Source organism: Hermetia illucens, chromosome 4 (assembly GCF_905115235.1).
Source record: "Hermetia illucens chromosome 4, iHerIll2.2.curated.20191125, whole genome shotgun sequence".
In the NCBI taxonomy this organism is placed as follows: Eukaryota; Metazoa; Arthropoda; class Insecta; order Diptera; family Stratiomyidae; genus Hermetia; species Hermetia illucens.
In genome coordinates this window covers 121423878-121442138 of record NC_051852.1, presented here as the reverse complement: position 1 = coordinate 121442138, position 18261 = coordinate 121423878, and the positions used below count along the sequence as shown (strand labels likewise).

General features: G+C 41.5%; 1 protein-coding gene across 1 annotated transcript; it reads right to left on the bottom strand.

Annotated features, from left to right (window-relative positions):
- Window positions 1-5197: 5197 nt before the first annotated feature.
- Window positions 5198-9005, bottom strand: LOC119655794 (CCAAT/enhancer-binding protein). The gene has a single exon (XM_038061888.1). The coding sequence runs from the start codon at window positions 7963-7965 to the stop codon at window positions 6739-6741; it is 1227 nt and encodes a 408-aa protein (XP_037917816.1). The 5' UTR covers window positions 7966-9005; the 3' UTR covers window positions 5198-6738.
- Window positions 9006-18261: the final 9256 nt, after the last annotated feature.

The window sequence follows — 18261 nt, the reverse complement described above, 5'->3', positions numbered from 1 at the left end:
CGCCCGCCGTTATATCGTAGTAGGAGCGGATGATGCAGAGGTTCATTTCTTCAGTCCAGTTCATCCGCTGCCTACACGAACCTGCTGAAGTGGTCGTCACAGATTGTGGCGATCGTGGCGACTAGATGTCGAACCGCCCCACGACCAGCGGTTTCGATGTCGTGCTGTCCATTACGAGAGCCCGACCCAGTCACCAAATCAGACAGCTCCCACCGGTTATTCGTACCGGATCTTAAATTTCTTCTCCATCTCATATATGAATTTGAATTTTATACCTAACTCCCAGGTGTGGGGATAGCTTCCTCATGAGTCCCTCTGCAAGACTGCAGAGTTCCTGCACTTTCCTCACCTACCCCCTGAGACGTTGCTGTGGCGTACAGCCATTCAGACTGAAGCTATCCATCCCTCCTCCTTTCACAACCGGGCTTGGGACCAGCTACGTCGGAGTTACTATTATTATTATTATTCTATTTTTACTTTCTCGCTGATAATTTAAATGGGGAAGACTACGAAAATTTACTCTACGAACTCTACTAAATCTACTTCGAGACATGTCGTTTCAGCATGATAGTTGCCCTGCGCATTTCAGGAGAAGTGATGGCTGGACACAAATTATCCCAATCCATTTAGGATTGGACGAGGTGGCCCTGTGCCCTGGCCAGCCAGAAGTGCAGACCTAACTCCGAGGAATTTTTTCGTGTGGAGGCACATGAAGAGCCTCATGTACACGAGCTCAACCCAATTTCATCAGATGAAATTCTGAAAGAAAGAATAATTAATGCGACGAATGAAATAAGAAGGACTTTGACAACTTGTATAGTAAAAGGTGGACTTCGCAAAAGACTACGAAAATGTGTGAAAACAGAAGTGTTGAACATGAAATTTAGAAGTATTTAATTCGAACACAAAAGTTGAATAAATGTTATTTTGTATTCATCTATTGTTTTATTTACTTATCTAAATTCAAAGAATAAATTATATTCAATAAGCGTCATTATTTTTAAATCCCATATAGCATAAGAAGCTAAGTTTTTTCTATGAGTTTAAATAAAAGCCTAGATTGTTATACCTCGTTGGATAGCTGATAAAACGTAGATATTTTTAGGTACATCCGCAAAGCAGTTGCCATTTTTTTTTTTGAGATAACCTTGAAAGAAAATTAAACTTTTTAACTTTGTATTAACTTTTTTAACTTTCAATCGTCTAAAACGACCTATTTAGTTAATTTACGTAGAATAATGGTTATTGAAGTCATAAAGCATCTTATTCTACATGTAAAAATTAAATAATGATTTCAAAATATCTAATTCAATAGACGAAAAGTCGGCCATTTTTATAAAGAAAAGATGGATACTACACGCCTTTAACGGATATAGGTCGACTTATTCAGTATCCCTGGATATGTATATTGGCGGATGAAGTGGACATGCTCTAGAAAAGCTTATAAAAAGCGGCCCCTACAGAAAATTACGATAATAATCTGTATCTTATCGCTAAACTGGTTTACAGATATAGATGGCTTCTGTTTTTTTAGAGTAACGATGCTGGTAGACCTGTGGACTTGGTAATTATATAAATGAAATAAAATAACACTATGGTCATGGACGGCGCAACAACCAATATTCAGTCTAGGCCTGCCTTAGTAAGAAACTTCAAACATTTCATCAATTCGATACCCCTAAGAGCTATCTGATGTTCTGGTCTACACATTAAGGTCATCTTTGAACCTAGGGTGAGACATTTCGAGTGAAAATTGCATCATGCTCGAGAGACAATACCCTTCCCATTTTACATTGGAGAGCACGGTATAAGCGACAAAAGGAATTCAATTGGAGATTCCAATAATATTTGGGAATATAAATACAAGCCAATCGTGAGCGATGTAGGGGACACTCTCAGAGAAAGATGCCTAAATTAAGGATCAAACAGTTTGTATTGTATCAGCCTGCTATAGGCGCTTCAAATCGCAGCAGGGACATAAAAAGATGGCAGATGTTTTAAACAGGCCTTCTATACGTTGGTATGGATGTTAATTGAGCAATCAGCGTAAACAGGAACTTCCACTGTAAATGGTCTGTTCTTTCCCACTTTTTGTTCCACTAATTTTAGATGCACTTATATAAGTATTTCACAAAATTCTTCCTCTAACTATATCGCGAAATTGTTTTTGAGATCGAAATAAAGAGGTAATGAGATCAGTTTAGAAATCAAAAAGTAAAATAAAAAAATTGCGGCCATTCACTCCTTAGTGAGGTATAGCGCGTCAACGACAACTAGGTGCAATCGTCCGCGGTTACCTGAAATGCGCTCTAACTTCCCCAGGACTTCTTGAGACACCGACACTCTTCCTCTACTGTTCTGCGCCGCTCTTAAGCGACCCACTCATCGATCATTTTGAAAGAGCGGGTTCCACTGCATGGCGTAGCTAACAATGCATTTGTCGTTCCACCTTAATGTGTGTCCTATCCACTGCCATTTTCTGACATCACCCACGGATGACAGGCATGTGCGCCGATTAAGTTATTCGTTTGAAATTGTGTCAGGTTAGCGTAGTTCGATGATATGTTACAGATAGGGAGAATGCGATGTCGCATCAGACTGAGAACCTTGGTTTTGTTGGTGTTTATTTTCAGTCCAAATCTATTTGCCTCTCTTTCCAAATCCAGAGCCATTTGGTGAAGGTCCAATGACCCGGTGAGAGAACAATCAAATGTTCGAGGTAAGATGTCGTAGTCCATATAACCCCTCCACGTTAGCCGGACAGAACAGAATGAATATTTTCACCGATAACAAGAAGAAATATCATCGAAATAATACATAGATGCCCCGCCAACTGTCACACTCAAGACGGGTACCCTTCTTTGGAATCTTAACGATCATTTCCTTCCTCCACTCTCTGGAAAAGGTCTTGATTCCCAGGATGTCTGTACGAATGGAACTAGCAAATCTGCAATATCTACAGGTGCATCGATAAATAACTTTGAGGGAAGACCGTCCAGACCAGCAGTTTTGCTCCGTTTGTCTTCTGCGTGGAGTAATGCAGAGTGGTCGCCCAGCACCATGTTTCCCCGTTGCATGTCTGGATCAGAATGTCACTGAAGGATGCATCCTTCTCCAATATATCTCCCTTGCATAGCACTGTACAATTCTGATACTCCTTAACCTGAACCGAGATCTTGTAGTCGGAATTCTGTCAGAAACCGGCTCCTGTAGAGTCTTGTGGTAGTAGCCTTCAGAAACAACCCGACACTGGATTCGCGTATACTACCACTTGGCTTTTCAGAGAACAAAAGCATATTGCCAATATAGAGAGAAGTACTCCATCCAGAACATGACAATCTTACTTCGCTTAGACTCAGAATGTAAAATCATATTATTGAAATTCCTATTGGAATTGGAGAACGTGAGCATTCTGGGGTTCCTCAAAAACGTTGCCGAGGAGCGTGCGTGCGTTCCAGAAACCAATCATAGTCCGTTTTCCACAGCCAATGGTGAGAGCCATGAGGTCAGTGCAGTGTAGACGTTGTGGTAACAGTAAAATCTTGCGCTTTTTGTACCAAGCAGAGAAAACTTTCAGTATAAGCTTAAGCCCAAAGTGGCAGGGTAAGAAAAGGGAAAATTCCTAAGTTAGATCCCCGTAAAGATTTAAGAAAATCAAGTATTTTGACGGAATCATATCAAAGGTTTTATTCAAAATACGAGATTTTGGAAATGTAAACTAGGGCAGGCGAGAATATAACGGTTTTCCGACCACAGCCACATTGACTTCGTACTAGCCGCTTCAGTTGCTCCACCTCGCACGAAAAATTGAATTGACGATGTAGCAAATTGGTAATAAGCCCCCAGATTGCCATTCCAATGGGGTACATAGAATCCATTGCCGGAGTTGGGAAACCTACAAGAAGAATCTTTTCAGGGAAAGTACCCAAAACTAAAAGAAAAATTCAATTGCAGATGATCTCTATTAGTGACTGGTGGAGTGCTCGGAGCTGCGGCTCCCCCCAGTTAACTAAACCAAATTAACTAAAAGACTGGTCCTAAGATTGTCCGATCGCGAAAACGCATTAGATGTCGTTAAAAACAAAAAAATGATCGTGAGTGTGTAACGTGTCTGCATGCTAAATATTGGTACCCTCGAAAGAGGAGGTGCTTACAGCGACCCTTTTAGAAAAGGCGCTAGAAGCTGCGACAAAGAACGCGAACGTGGTAAAAATGGTAAAATATTTTGGTAGCCGACGGACCCAATATGGTGTGAGTAATGCCATAAAGGGTTTCCGTGATGCCATTAAATATCCCTTACAAAGGTCTTTACGATAAATTGGAATCTGCATCGACTTGTCAAAAGCTGACACCCACGCATACAAGATATCGATCACTCCTGTTCCGTTAATGACAAAAACGGTACTTAGCTTACCGACCGTCGAGCCGCAATGGATAGATGGCGAGAATATTTTGAACAGATTTGAACTGAAGACTTTGCTCCTCCTCCACTTCCACCATCATTGCCGATATTTGGAGCAGTTTCACCTATCAGCGCAGCGGAAGTCCGACAATAAGGTAGACGCTCTTCCCCAAGAAACCAATCGCATTTCTCGCAACGCGATGATATAAACCTTATTTTGGGACAGCTTGTGGACCTTGTCGGACCTATCGTTGCGCATCTAATCTCTTCCGATGACCTTTCGTGGTTTCGTGAGGCTTGCTTAAATCCTTTTCCGATTGCAGTTTTCATTCCAGAAGGAACTCCCAGTAATCACCACGCAGAGACGCAAATAGGATTCGTCAGCAACAGGCGTTTCGCAGGGTTTTTGCTTCAACGTCGGTAATAACCCACTATTTCTCCCTAGAACATATACTACGCTTTGACTGTTATATCATAGAATGCTTTGTTTTAGAACGGTCGACCACTCTTAGGAATATATTCCTTTGAAGAATAGAGCAAAAGTCTAGACTTCCCAAAAAAATTCTGGAAGAAACTGAAGAAAGTTGCGGAAACCGGTCGGGATGGCACACAGACGTGGTTTATGTACTATGCCCGACCAGAAGGACATGGAAGCTACGTATATACCTTATAATTATGAAAAATTAAAGTGCTCAAACCACAGAGTAGTTCTCGGTTTCATCCAACTTTGAACTTCGTGCGTTTTCAGTGAAGCAGAATAAAAGAATAACCAGATTTTTTTTTACAAAAAGTATTTTTATTACAACATATTTAAAAATTATTTTCTCTTATCATTATATTCAGTTGATTTTAAAAAGCACATATTGCAATTTACTGCAGATATCATAAATTTACAGCTTATATAGTTGTGAAAAATTTACATGTATAACATCCCATAATTTTTAAGGTCGTTTTCTCCTGCTTTTTTTCCAAAAATCAGTTGCCGATATGTATATATTTAGTAACAAAATCTACAGACAATGCATTCTATGCATATTACATTTTTATATCATTTTTATGTAACAATATAAAAAACTTAAATTTTATATTCCACTTGCACCCGGACAAAAATGTTTCTACTGACTAAAAACGAAAATGGAGAGAAAAAGAATAACATTTATACCAAAAATAAGCGGGCATGAAACATGAGTGGGAGACAGAAGGAAAGGGGTGAATAATGGGGGAATCTACGTTAACTTGGATAGTAACAATAATAGCAAATCGAATGAAAAGATGGAGTCGCCGAATGATTTGGTTGAGTGCCAGATGAAGAATGGTTCAGTGGTGGAATTGTTGAAAAGGGAAGAATGGATGATGTTCATGGGGACAATGGAAGCGAAAAAAGTCTTCAAACACATGATGTGTGTTTGCTCTTTTAACAATTGTTATATCAAAAATTACGTGATAAATTTTTGAAATTAAAACAGCAGATAATATTAAAAAAAAGAAATAAAATAAAACAGAATAATTGTTTATAAACATTCTTTGGCTATCTTAATTTATGTGATAAATGACCTAGAACATGAAAATAAAAAAAAGTTATCCTAGATGGTAATAACATATTCAGTTCACAATTATTGCTTTGTTTTATACATTTTCTCCATTTTTTTGTTTAATTTTTTTAGTTTTTTGTAATGTAGTGCTTATCAGAGTCCTCTTAAAACTGAAGCTTTCCTAGGCCTACCTACTTCTAAGGTCCACTATCAAAGTATCTACACAACACAGACCCAATCAGCCGAAGAGCGTGCAAAATATCCCGTTTAGATTGTTCTAGCTGAAGATGCACCAAATGCAACCACGAGCTCGCAAAGTGGTTACTTGCCCCGTGTGCCATTTGTAGAAATCGAGTGTCTCCGCCGCTTCACGTGTAATTAGAACTCCATTGAAATTTTGCACGTTCCTTGGGCACTTTCTATTTTCTGTTTATTTTCAATTATTGCTTAGGTAACTACGGACATATACTAAGTGGTAACTGCCATATTTTGTGTATTCGACAATAAGAGAGTAGTTGGAGATTGTATTGGTATGCGTGGGATCACACACTATTGTCTGCTAAAGATATTGCTTAAGAGATATTATGTACATAACAGTAGTAGGAGGTGGAGGAGAAGGTTTGAAGAAGCTAAGTAAAAAAAAATTGCCTACTATTTACACGTGTGTTTGGAATTATACAATCGCTTCGCGGAAGGTGAAAGTTTTCTTGGGAGGGTCTCACCTCTCGTCCGATCGCGATCGCCTATCTCACAATCTTGTCACCAGTGGTTCCATGCGGGAGATACTAGGGAGGGGAGCCAGTCTCAAATTCCGTGTTCGCTCATGTTTAGGAAACTTCGACATATCCGTGTGATTTCTGGGTTACTGTGATTCATCAACTGCATGTAGATCTGCTTGTGGAGTTGTATCTCATTCGTCATCTCTTCCAGCCGGCGCAATAGGACGTCTTTCTCCTTCAACAGGGTTTTGACCTTCTCCTCGACTTCCCGCGACCGGACCTTTGCCTTTTCCCGTGATTTTCTAACTGCAATGTTGTTGCGTTCCCGACGTCTTCTGTACTCTTCAGTTCCTTTGTCAACGCTTTTGTTGGAGTTTTTTCGGTTCTGGAGCATTGGTTTCTGGTGATGTTTGAGGGAAGCCAAGTGTGCTCCGGTGAGGTGAGGAAGGGCTTGATGATGTAGGACACCAGCGGGCGTTAAGGTGGTGAATGTGTTTCCATTTCCGTTTGAAGCATAAGAACTAGAGTTGAGGGAGTAGAGGCCGTTTGAGGTATTTCCATTGGTAGTTGTTCCAGTTAAGAACTGAGCGCCAGCCGCGGAAGCAGCTAACTGTCTGCGGTACTCTTGAGGGTCTATGGGCTCCTCTTTGATTGTCGAAGCTTCCGAATTCACAGAACTGTTTTCGTCGCTTGAGTTATTCCCGTATGTGGCTCCGGAATGGACAGCCTGCGGCATGTAAGCTAGTGCGTTGCGGCCGTATCCATGGCTCTGTTGCCTAAGGTTTTGCTGATGCTGTTGCTGTTGTAACTGAAGCACTTTAGCTGCCGCGGAAACTGCTCCATTCGTTTGCAGCGGGCTATTAGTAGATTGACTAGGGACCATATCTGCGAAAATGCCCAGAGCCTCCTGTTCCCGAAATTGGTCATCGATCAAGTGTTGGAGATCGAGAGTGATCTCCTGTGCGGTCAATTCGTCCAAATCATTTTGTGTATATTGTTGGAGCATATGTTTCTGCAATATGCTATTATTGTTCGCCGTATTATTGTTGTTATTATTATTAACGGCAGCTGCCTGTTGCATATGATGCGTTGTCTGTTGTTGCTTCACAACCAGAGGATTGTGATGAAGCGATGCAGCCGCCGAATTATTATTGTTATTAACAGCTGATGGATTGTTATTATTATTCGCGGTAACACTGCTATTGTTATTATTATTTGCCATTGTCAAATTATTCTGTTGTCCAACCAAGTCTTTTTTAATGTCCAATTGTGACAGTGTTTGTACAGTGTCATACATCTGAGGGGATTCCATAGCGATTCACAAATATATCAATAGCCGCTCATGGGATCGGAAAATACATAATTTTCCGCACAATCACACAACACCGGAAGGAATATCTTATATTGAACTGTAGTCCACTTTGCTTGAAAGCGTCTCTTTTGAATTCCTTATAATAGTTCCGAAAGCACAACACTGATTATATTGTCATAATGTAAACCTCATATTATCCATTGGTATTCACTTCCAAAACTGCATTTAATCCTTCAGAATTATTGTTTCCAAAATCTCAGATATATTTCACAATACTCCGAACTGGTAACTAATGCGACTGTCCCGAGCTCGTTTCATCCGGACTCAAATTAAAAAAAAATAAACCGAGCCAAAATTTCCAAAAAAAAACAAGTAATTCGCGCCAAAAGTTTAATGAAAAATCGGGAAATAATTAAGGACACAAATCGGATACCGAACTAATGAAGGTCCTTGCGCGTCTAGTCCTAGATCTCGCCTATCGCGCAACTTTCCTACGACTGAAGACTTAAGACAGTGATGCAACAGATTATATATTTGACAAGAAGAAGCACTACAGACGACGTACTATTATAAATAGAGATAGTCCATCCACTCGGAAGAATGCTGCATTCGAGCCATGAAAATCGTTTCAATAGAAGAAAATCCAGAAACTCAATGCCTGTATATCGCGAACGGAAGTCCCAAAGACGCGTCTTAACCCGTTGACTCTTTGTTGGTAACTAAAACATACACTACGGCTAGAGTTAAGCTCTCCTCAGTCCATTAGACTATGCCTAACCCCATCTTACCTCCGCAATAAACGTCTTAAGATCCAAGACCAAAATGAAAATTCAAAAAGAAAATTTCACGACATCGTCTGAGAGCGTAACGATTCAAGAGTGAGGGGGAATGCACGTTGAGTCCGCAGACCGCTCTACCTTCTGCCAAAAAGTATCTAGATACTTTCGCTTGCACTAAAAGCGACAAGACAACAACGACCTGTACACGCAGACTGCGCTCTTTTGTGTACGGAAGCTCGAAAAGCGGCTGCAAGATGTACAACGTTCAGATACCTCTTGGCTTGAACTCATACTAGACCAACTAGTGCCCACATGGAGTACGGCCACCATCCGCTAGTATGGGCGCTGAAAAAATTGCAGCCAACGAAAGTGAGTTGATAGACCCCAAAAATGCTTGGGAGCTTTGACTCCATAGGCACTTGCACTAGTGACTTCACATATGCTTCCGCGCCGCGGAGCCGCTGTGACGTAGGCTCGATTAACTGTACATCCATGGATGTACTCCAGCTCATGAGCGCGAAAGCTTCTTGACTCCCCAGCTAGTGTCCAAGCAGCTCCCCCTTACGAGACTTTGTTATCAGTAGCATATCCACAACTCGATTCCCCTAGTCAGCCATAAGTGATCATACTGACTGAGGGATTTGCTGATGTAAACAAAGTACTCCAAGTGAGACGCTACTTCCCCCCCGCTATGAATGAGAGCCGCTAGTGGGCCTCGAGCCCCCAACGTTTGAATTTCGCGCCAAAAAGTAGTACTACTCGTTCGGATCACTTTCGGTTTCTTCCGTTCTCGCTCGACTGAATACTGCGATCGCGGGGCCGGAAACTGCAACAGCAGCGATTTTACTAGGTCATGCGTTGTTTTTGTTCGCGGTGTGGCTTCGTCACCTGGTTATACCCAGAAACTTGCCCGTCGACGTTCCAGCCAATAATTTCAATCGTCAGGTGAGATAACAGACTACAGTCGCGACACTGAGTAGACGTGCTGTGTGCATGTACTTAAGTTGCATATGTGGAGAAAAGTGGATGATGATGTTTTCGAATGCAATTAGTGCATTATGATATTTAAAACTACACTAATGACACCATTGGGAAGGGATGGTGGAACCCGATCGCTTCAGAGGCGATTCAAAAGGAGATACACTATCTATAGTATCTTTGAGAAAATAGATATTGAAGATCATCAAAGTAGCCGTCCGAAAATTAGCAAAAGACTTTTGGTAAATTCTATTTTTTGTTGTAATTTCCATTGCCATTATAATGGATAAAATAATGAGATTAGGCAGTGAAGAAATTATTTGTTTTAGATTGGCTCTTGCTAGATTTTGCAGACGAGCTTACGGCTTTGTCTCTAACATTTTGTGCGGCAACAATTTTGGACGCTCTTAGTTCTGCTTAGTGGAGCTAAGCAAACCATTAGCAATATTAATTTTCTCTCCATGGAAAATCCACATCTTTAAGTTCTCGTCGTCGGAATCGCAGCTAATCGATGAATTTAACTTTTGGTCAATAATGTTATCATTGTTTCTTTCGACCTAATCTCCCGTTACTTCCTACAAGAATCAAGAATCCTTACATTGTGAATTGTGTCCTTTGAAAAACTCATGACCTACCTTATTCAGAGGTTGACACAGTTCTGTACTTCTTCTCTAAGCATTATGTGTAGAATCAGTGTTGTCGGAAGCGGAATAATTATGGTATTAAAAAATGTGAGAAAAAAGGTACTAAATGGTACCTTTATATAAGCGTACTTAGGCTCAAGCGAAAAGGGAAGATTTGCACTTTTACTGTTGTATTTTCTGTCATTTCCATATATATCGCCTAATGTGACTGCTAATATTGTTGGTGCACTGCGAAAAATTGTTTTAGAAGAGAGAAAGTTGAAGAGCATTCGTCTAAATACGTATGAGATGATACAACGAAAATACCTGAGCCTTATAAATTCGAACACGGGTATAAATATAAAAAGATGGAAAACCAATCAATTGTCTAAACTTATTTGCTGTTTGGAATAAAAATCCTGTCTAGAGTGAGCACTGAAAGGCTTTCAAGCTATACTCAGTTATATGTTGTTGTAAGTATTGTGCTGTTTGTGTGTTCAGTGATTTTCGTACAAAGGGAGGTCGCTTTAACGTTCAACGTCATGCTTGCACTAAAAAACGAGTATTTCATGGGAATCGATACTTATCAGAGAAGAAAAAGGACTTCGCACCAACATCAGCAAAGAAAATTTTAGCAAGCATGAACATGGATGTTCCAATTGCGACAAGTTTTGTATATAGCATATTGGATTTTGTTGGAATTTTCTCCGGTATTTCTGCAAATTCCTGCAAATAATAAAATATACGTAGTAGTAAAAAAAGAATGCGTAGGACATGTTGCGAAAAGAATGGGAACGCGGCTTAGAAATGCAAAGAAGAATCGCAAAGGCATTGGTGGAAAAGAGGCTGGAAAACTTACTGATGAGGTTATTAACGACCTCACTACATTTTTCGGGCTAGCTATTCGTCGACACGCAAATTCGATAGAAGGAATGAAGCAAGAAATTTGGGCAACTTTCTTCCATAAATGTTCTACAGACGAAACTCCTCAGCACCAAAATTGTCCAGCAGGCGAGGACAGTTGGTGCAAATGGCGCAAAGTGGAAGCTAAAGGAGAACTGGATAGTTTCCACCACGAGAAGGCAGCTTTGACTGAAGAAGTTCAAACAGTCATCAAACCAATCTACGAAAATTTGTCACGAGATGATCTCTTGAACAGATGTTTAGGAGCAGAGACCCAGAGTCAATTTGAGTCGTTAAATGCATTGATCTGGACTTTCGCTCCTACACACCTTCATTCTGGGGCCAAGGTCGTAGAAATAGCCACTTTTCTGGCTGTAATTATTTCAATGAAGGATTCAATGGTATTCTCAAAATCATAGTGACAATGGGATGTCAAGTTGGTCACATATGTCAGGTTTATGCCGACCGCCGTAATGAAGCGCAAATTTGGCGGTCCGAACGACGATCGACTGACCTCACTAAACGAGCCAGAATTGAAACCAGAGAGCAACAATCGGCCTTACAAGACTTTACTGAAGAAACGGAGGGTGCTCTCTATGGACCAGGTATAGCAGATTAATGGTGAGTTAAAATTTTACTATTGATAATCACATTTAAATTTTCAAATGCCACCATAGCTCAAAATCTATCCAACCAAATTCTTTGAAATTTTCACGACTTCTTTGATACATATTTCTACGGTCCGCAAACGAGGATAATTGCAATCGGATGGGTTGTTTTTTTTTATTCATAAAAAAAGCCTTAAAAAAACACCAAAATCCAAAAAATTAAGTTTAAAAGCCCACCAAAAATTTACCTTTTAATATTTTCTAATTATCCTAGTTTGCGGACCGTGGAATATTGTCCACGTTAAAATGCCGTTTAGTTTTTCTTCCTCAGATGAACACAGCGCCCTCCAGCGTGACAGCAGAAAAACACCTTTTTTTGGAGATGTGTGCATAAATTGACCCGTATTCCAAAAATTGGCTACGATATCAAGCTGAAAAATGTATCACTTATACTAGAGATATCAATGAACATATGGTGAAAAAAATCACGTTTCTATCTTTATCCAGTCCTCCAAAATAATTTTTCAAAAAAGACAAAAAAACGGCCTTCACACGGGATGACCCCCTTAATTTGAATGCAAGACAATAATGCATCGAATTGGAAGAATGTTGAATCACATAGGGAGAAATTTCGTCGCTAGCTTCCTACAGTACTTTCCGGAAATCATTTTTTTAAGGGGAAGACCATATATGGACCTGGAGTTCAAGCAAATGTTACAGATGTTCAGAGAGGTTGAGGTTTACCAATTCGGGAGGCGTATAGAATCGGCGTTGGACGTTATATTTATTATATATTTGCGCTGAGAAGAAAGTGTACTAAGGGCTGTTGTACTACTTGAAAATGAAGGGTTGTTCTACGCCTAAGGTGAAATTTTGGAATAAAATATAGCACATCACATTAGTGTATAGTTCCGTTCTAGTCAATAAATATAAAATAAATATATTCACTTTGGCCGCTTTGAAGCTCCAATTCAGCTGATTTCCATCACCAAGCATGTCGGTTCCATGTATGTTGGGAGTGTTAAGCTCCTTGTTGGGTTACGGACAAAACACAAACAGGTTGTATTTTAATTGAAATTTTTGACCATGTGTTTTTGGCAGTTAATATATAAGGTTGTTGCAAATGAAATGGCCGTTTTTGTACTAAAATTTGAAAAGACTGTAAAGCTTACAAAAAATTATTTATTTAATCAAAATAGGTGCCAGTCGATTCAAAACACTTCTCCGAACGAGATTCAAGAGCTAAAGGCTCCTTTGGTAGAAGTCAAACTGTCGGGTGTTGATAAATTCGTTGAAGGTAATTTTGACAGTCTCTTCATTCCTAAATTGTTTTTCCGCCAAAAAATGATCCAAATGCTTAAAAAAGTGGTAGTCGGTTGGTGAAAGGTCCGGTGAATATGGTGAATGAGGCAGAGTCTCATACTGCAATTCGTTCAACTTTTGAACCGTTGTTCTGGAAACATGAGGTCGTGCATTGTCGTGAAGGAGTATCACACCTGTTGACCAATCTCGGCCGTTGAATACTCAATTTTTGGTGCATTTCCTCGAATTGGGCACAGTATTTCTGTGCATTTATCGCTTCTCCAGTTGCCAAGCGGATAACTCCAGCTCTAGACCACCAAACACTCACCATTATCTTCTTCGGATGGAGGCTCCGTTTCGGCATGTACTTCAGTGACTCCCCAGCATATAGCCATTGTGCTGATCGGCAACGATTGTCGTATAATATCACAAGTCACTATTCTGTGCAAAAAGGGATCGGTTCTGTTGCGGGTGAGTAGAGAACTGCAAATTTCGATTCGAAGCGCCACGTTTTGCTCCGTAAGGGCATGCGGAACCCATTTGTCAACCTTTCTCACCTTTCCAAGTTGTTGAAAGTGCCGGGAAACTGTCGAATAGTGTACGCCCAGTTTCTCTGCAATGCCCCTCACAGACTAACGTGTGTCGGATTCGACTAGCAAACACAGCTCATCGTTGTCAATTAAATGGTCCTGGATGTCCACGTGGATCACTTTGAAGGTTTACTACGGCCGTGTGGTTCTTTCGGTTACTGTATCAGCTCCAAATGCGCTGTTAATGTTCTTGGTCGCCTCCGCCGCGTTATGACCGAGTTTGAAAGTATACGTTCTTGGCTCTTTTCGATCCTTTTTTTCCTTTCTATTCCCTGTTATCCCAACGATGATCAAAACTGAAATGACTCCTTGATTAAATGTAGGAGTATTTATACTTCAATATTCAACACCAACAGCGTCAACTGGTGGTGGTTTCATACACCAGAATCGCAACTAACTTCACTTGATTGCCAAAACGGCCATTTCATAAATAAAATTAAGAAAAGAGCTAGGTATTGTTCCTTATATTGAATTTAATTTTTTTTTCCTTTCGGATACAATTGTTTCGGAGACCACGTGCCTCTTTCATCAGTGCTAGTACCTTTCTTAAACTACCCCTTTTGATACGATAACTTTAAACTCTACTAATTACTTTGTGATTGTTTTTCATTTTTCCCATCCTTCCCATTTTTTTCCCTATCTTTTATTACCTGCCGAATACCTTTTTTACCAAGCTGGTTCCGCAGTTTCCTTCATTCTGATTTAAGGCTTTCCGCTGCATCCAAAAGGTGTGTTTTCCACACCCGGTTTATAATATACACGTTGTCTATCGTTAGCCTTGATTTGATGTTTGGAGGGTTGTCGCTTTTTCGATTGGTGTACTCTCTTATGTGTTCCTCGAACCTTGGGGTGACTAGCCTTTTAGTCTGATCAATATACATTTTTTTAACATTCTGGGCATAAATATAAATAAAATAAATAAATACCACTCATCTCCACTTTTTAAGATTTTGTGTGAAACAAAACCCTATTTTAATTTGTCTTTGGTTGAACCTAGCTTAGTCCTTAGTTGTTTGTTAGCGCTTGTACTTACTACCTCGATATTGTGTTTTGAAAACGTATAGTATTTTTTATTTCGCTCGTTAACGATGAGAATGTTATGCTCGCTCTGATAGGTGGATTATCCCTTTTTTAAGGTTTCGTGCGAAAGTTAACCTTATTAGAATCGAGTCGATGTCGCAGTTAGCTCTGGATACACATGACCATGGTGTTGATCGCATCCCAATCTTCCTGACATGCTAACATTCTTCGCACCGCATTCTCTGGTACGAGCACCTCTCCTAGGGTTTTCTCTAGGTTCTTCCTTTCCTCCACAAACCTTGGACAGTGGAAGAATACATACTCTGGGTACACTGGGACAAGTTTTGGACAATCGGGTGAGGTATCTAGTGTAAACCAGAAAAGGTACAGACGATATTCTGCATGCCCCGTGAGAAACTGGGTAAGATTTTAATTAATCTGACCGTGCCGTCTCTCCAACCACTTCCTGATGGCAGGGATGAGCCTGTGTGTCCAACGACCTTTTTCCGAGCGTTCCCAACGCTCTTGCTATCTATTTGGAGATCCCTCCCTTTCGGCATTCTTCGTCTGCGATAAAGGAGAGATAGACTTCCCATTATATATCATATATTCGTCATCTCATCTGGCAAGATGTCAATGGGCATCATTCCAGATATGACGAATGCTGCATCACCTGAGACAGTCCTGAATGCCGAACACACCGTTAGGACTGTTCTTTCGTAGACTGAACTCAGTTTGTTTGCGTTAGCGTTTATTAGCGTTAAATGCAACCTGCAATGCCTTCTCCCAAACTGGAGCTGCATAGAGTAGGATCGCACACATCACCATAGCTATAAGCAACCTGGAAGCATGCCGTCGCCCTCCCACGTTCGGCATCATCCCTGCCAGGGCCACACTTGCAGTGGATGCTTTGTCATAAACATACTACACGTGTTGCTTGTAGCTAAGCTTTCCGTCTATCATCACTCCCAAGTATTTGATGGCAGGCTTAGAAGTGATGATATGATTCCCAATTTGAATACGGACAAAATTTCTTATATGATGCTTGGTGATGAGGACCGCTTCCGTTTTTTCCTCTGAAAGTGTCAGACCATAATTCTCTAGCCAATCCTTAACAGCACTGATCGCTTCGCATGAGTATAACTCAGCATCTTTGAGGCGCTTTGCGACCACAACCAGCGCTATATCGTCGGCGTAGCCCACCACCGTCGCTTCCTCCGGAAGAGGAAGATTAAGTACGTCGTTGTACATAATACTCCACATCAGTGGGCCCAGTACGGAGCCCTGGGGAGACAACGTACTCCTGGGGTCCGTTATTAGTGTCCAAAGCCCCCGTCCCTGTAAATAGTTGTTGACAATAGCTGCAAGATAAGCGGGAATACTCTTCTTCGCGAGAGATTCCCGTATTAGGTTCCTATTTTCCGAATTGAATGCATTTCCGATATCCAGGGTCACTACAATGCAATATTTGCTAGTACTGCCCTTTCCGTGGATTGCATCTTCGGCCAAGCCAGTAACCATTTTGATGGCATCAATGGTTGATCCGGCTTTACGGAACCCATACTCCCTGGCTCTCAATAACCGGGAGTAATCTGTTATAGATTACTCGCTCTAGCATTTGGCCCACAGTGTCCAAAAGACATATAGGTCTGTAGGAGGTTGACTCACCTGGAGGTTTGTAAGCCTTAGGCAATAGCACCAGCTTCTGTCGTTTCCATGATGCAAGAAATATCCCTTCGGACATGCACGCTTCGAACAACTCAGCAAACATGTCCGGTCTGTGGATCTCACGGCAAGCTTAAGGGCCCTATTCGGAACGCCACCCAGATCCGGAGCTTTGTTATCTCCTATCCTAGCGCAGATCTCCAGCAGCTCGTCACTGATGACTGGCGGTATTGCCGTGTCGTTCAGAGGTCGGTGGAAGCTGTCTATGCCCTCCTCTTGCTGAGGGAATAACCACTATATAATTTTTAATAGAAGTGAAGGGCACGTGTTCTGCAGAGATGATTGGCTTCTGAGTCGCCCCATCACGATTCTATAGGCGCTCCCCCACGAGTTTACATCCGCTTCCGAACAGAGCTCCTTAAAGCTTTCCCTCTTGCTTCGTTGGATGGCGAACTTGAGGGTTTTGCGAGCTGCCTTATAGGGGCGTTCTTTTTGCCCTTAGTCGATTCTGCCTTGCGCTCTCTGAGCCGCTCTTCCGGCTCGGTGACAGGCTGATCGAAGGCTGGCCAATTCAGTATTCCACCAGGAGTTTGGTCTTCTACTGAGGAATGAGCACCAGCTAGGCATGGACGCGTCATACGCTTTGGCGATGAATTGGGCCACGTGGACAGCTCTTTCCGTAGAGGCGCCTGCTATATTAGGTTGGTTTAACCATACCTCTATGAAGGTCTGCTCATCCAGAGCTTTAGCGGACCAGCCTCGCTAATGATGACAATTTCCACCTCGGATTCCTAGATGGTCTGCTCAAGTATAATACAATGATTGAGGTCTATTTGAATAAACCTTATTTTTTCATTGAAGTTAGCGCCTTCCTAAATTCCGAGCATGTTGCACTTCCGGCAATATGCCTTCGCGGAATAAGCATTTAGGGTCCCTATTGCACGCTTTAGCAATATGGCCTTTCTCCCCACACCTTCTGCATCGATCGGACCGATCAATGCCGCTGGTGCATGCCTTCACGAAATGACCAAACGCGAGGCACTTGAAGTACCTCTTTAGAGATATCTGCTCTCTCAGATGGCAAACAATCTAACCTTCCCGGCTGCCAATAACTTTTGCGCTGCGTCCCCTGGTAGTCGCAATGTGGCCGTTTGAGTACTGCCACCGCAAACTTACAATGGACTCTTCGCAAGTTCCTCCAACTTGAAATGTTCCATCAAGGCTTTGAAAATTTCTCCTTTGGATGTCACTTCATCGAGATCCTTGCACTATATATAGACCTCATGTTTTTCTCCCTAAATGAGTTCTTAACCTGAGTTAGGAAGCCATCAGTTTTCCCTAAGCAGTTTTTTTTCAGCTATAATATGAGGTCACCCTTTTGGGTCCTTCGAATCTTGCTGGCATTTCCGCCTAGATCTTTTAGATCGGGGTCAGCTTGGACCTTTTTCAGTATCTCCACGTAGGACAAACTTCCATTGCTGGAGATTACAATCGCTTCAGGGCGAATCGACACTTTTGCCTTTTTCTTAACTACCCTGGTCCATCCACCGTTTTCATTCCCCTTGGATTTTGCCAATTCGATTGCCGGAGCTCGCACTTGGGGGACCTGCTTTTTCTCTTCGTTGCATTTGGTTCCGTTTTTCGGAACTATTTGTATTCCCTTTGTCGTCTAAGAAGCCTGCTGATTTCCCAGAGGATCCACATCTCTTTCCCACACTTTCCTGTTTGGTGACAGGTTGATTGAAATACGATTAGGTGTCACTTGGGTCGCCTGTGACACCGTTGCGGCAACAGATTTCGGCTTACCCTTGGAATTTTGTTCCTCCTG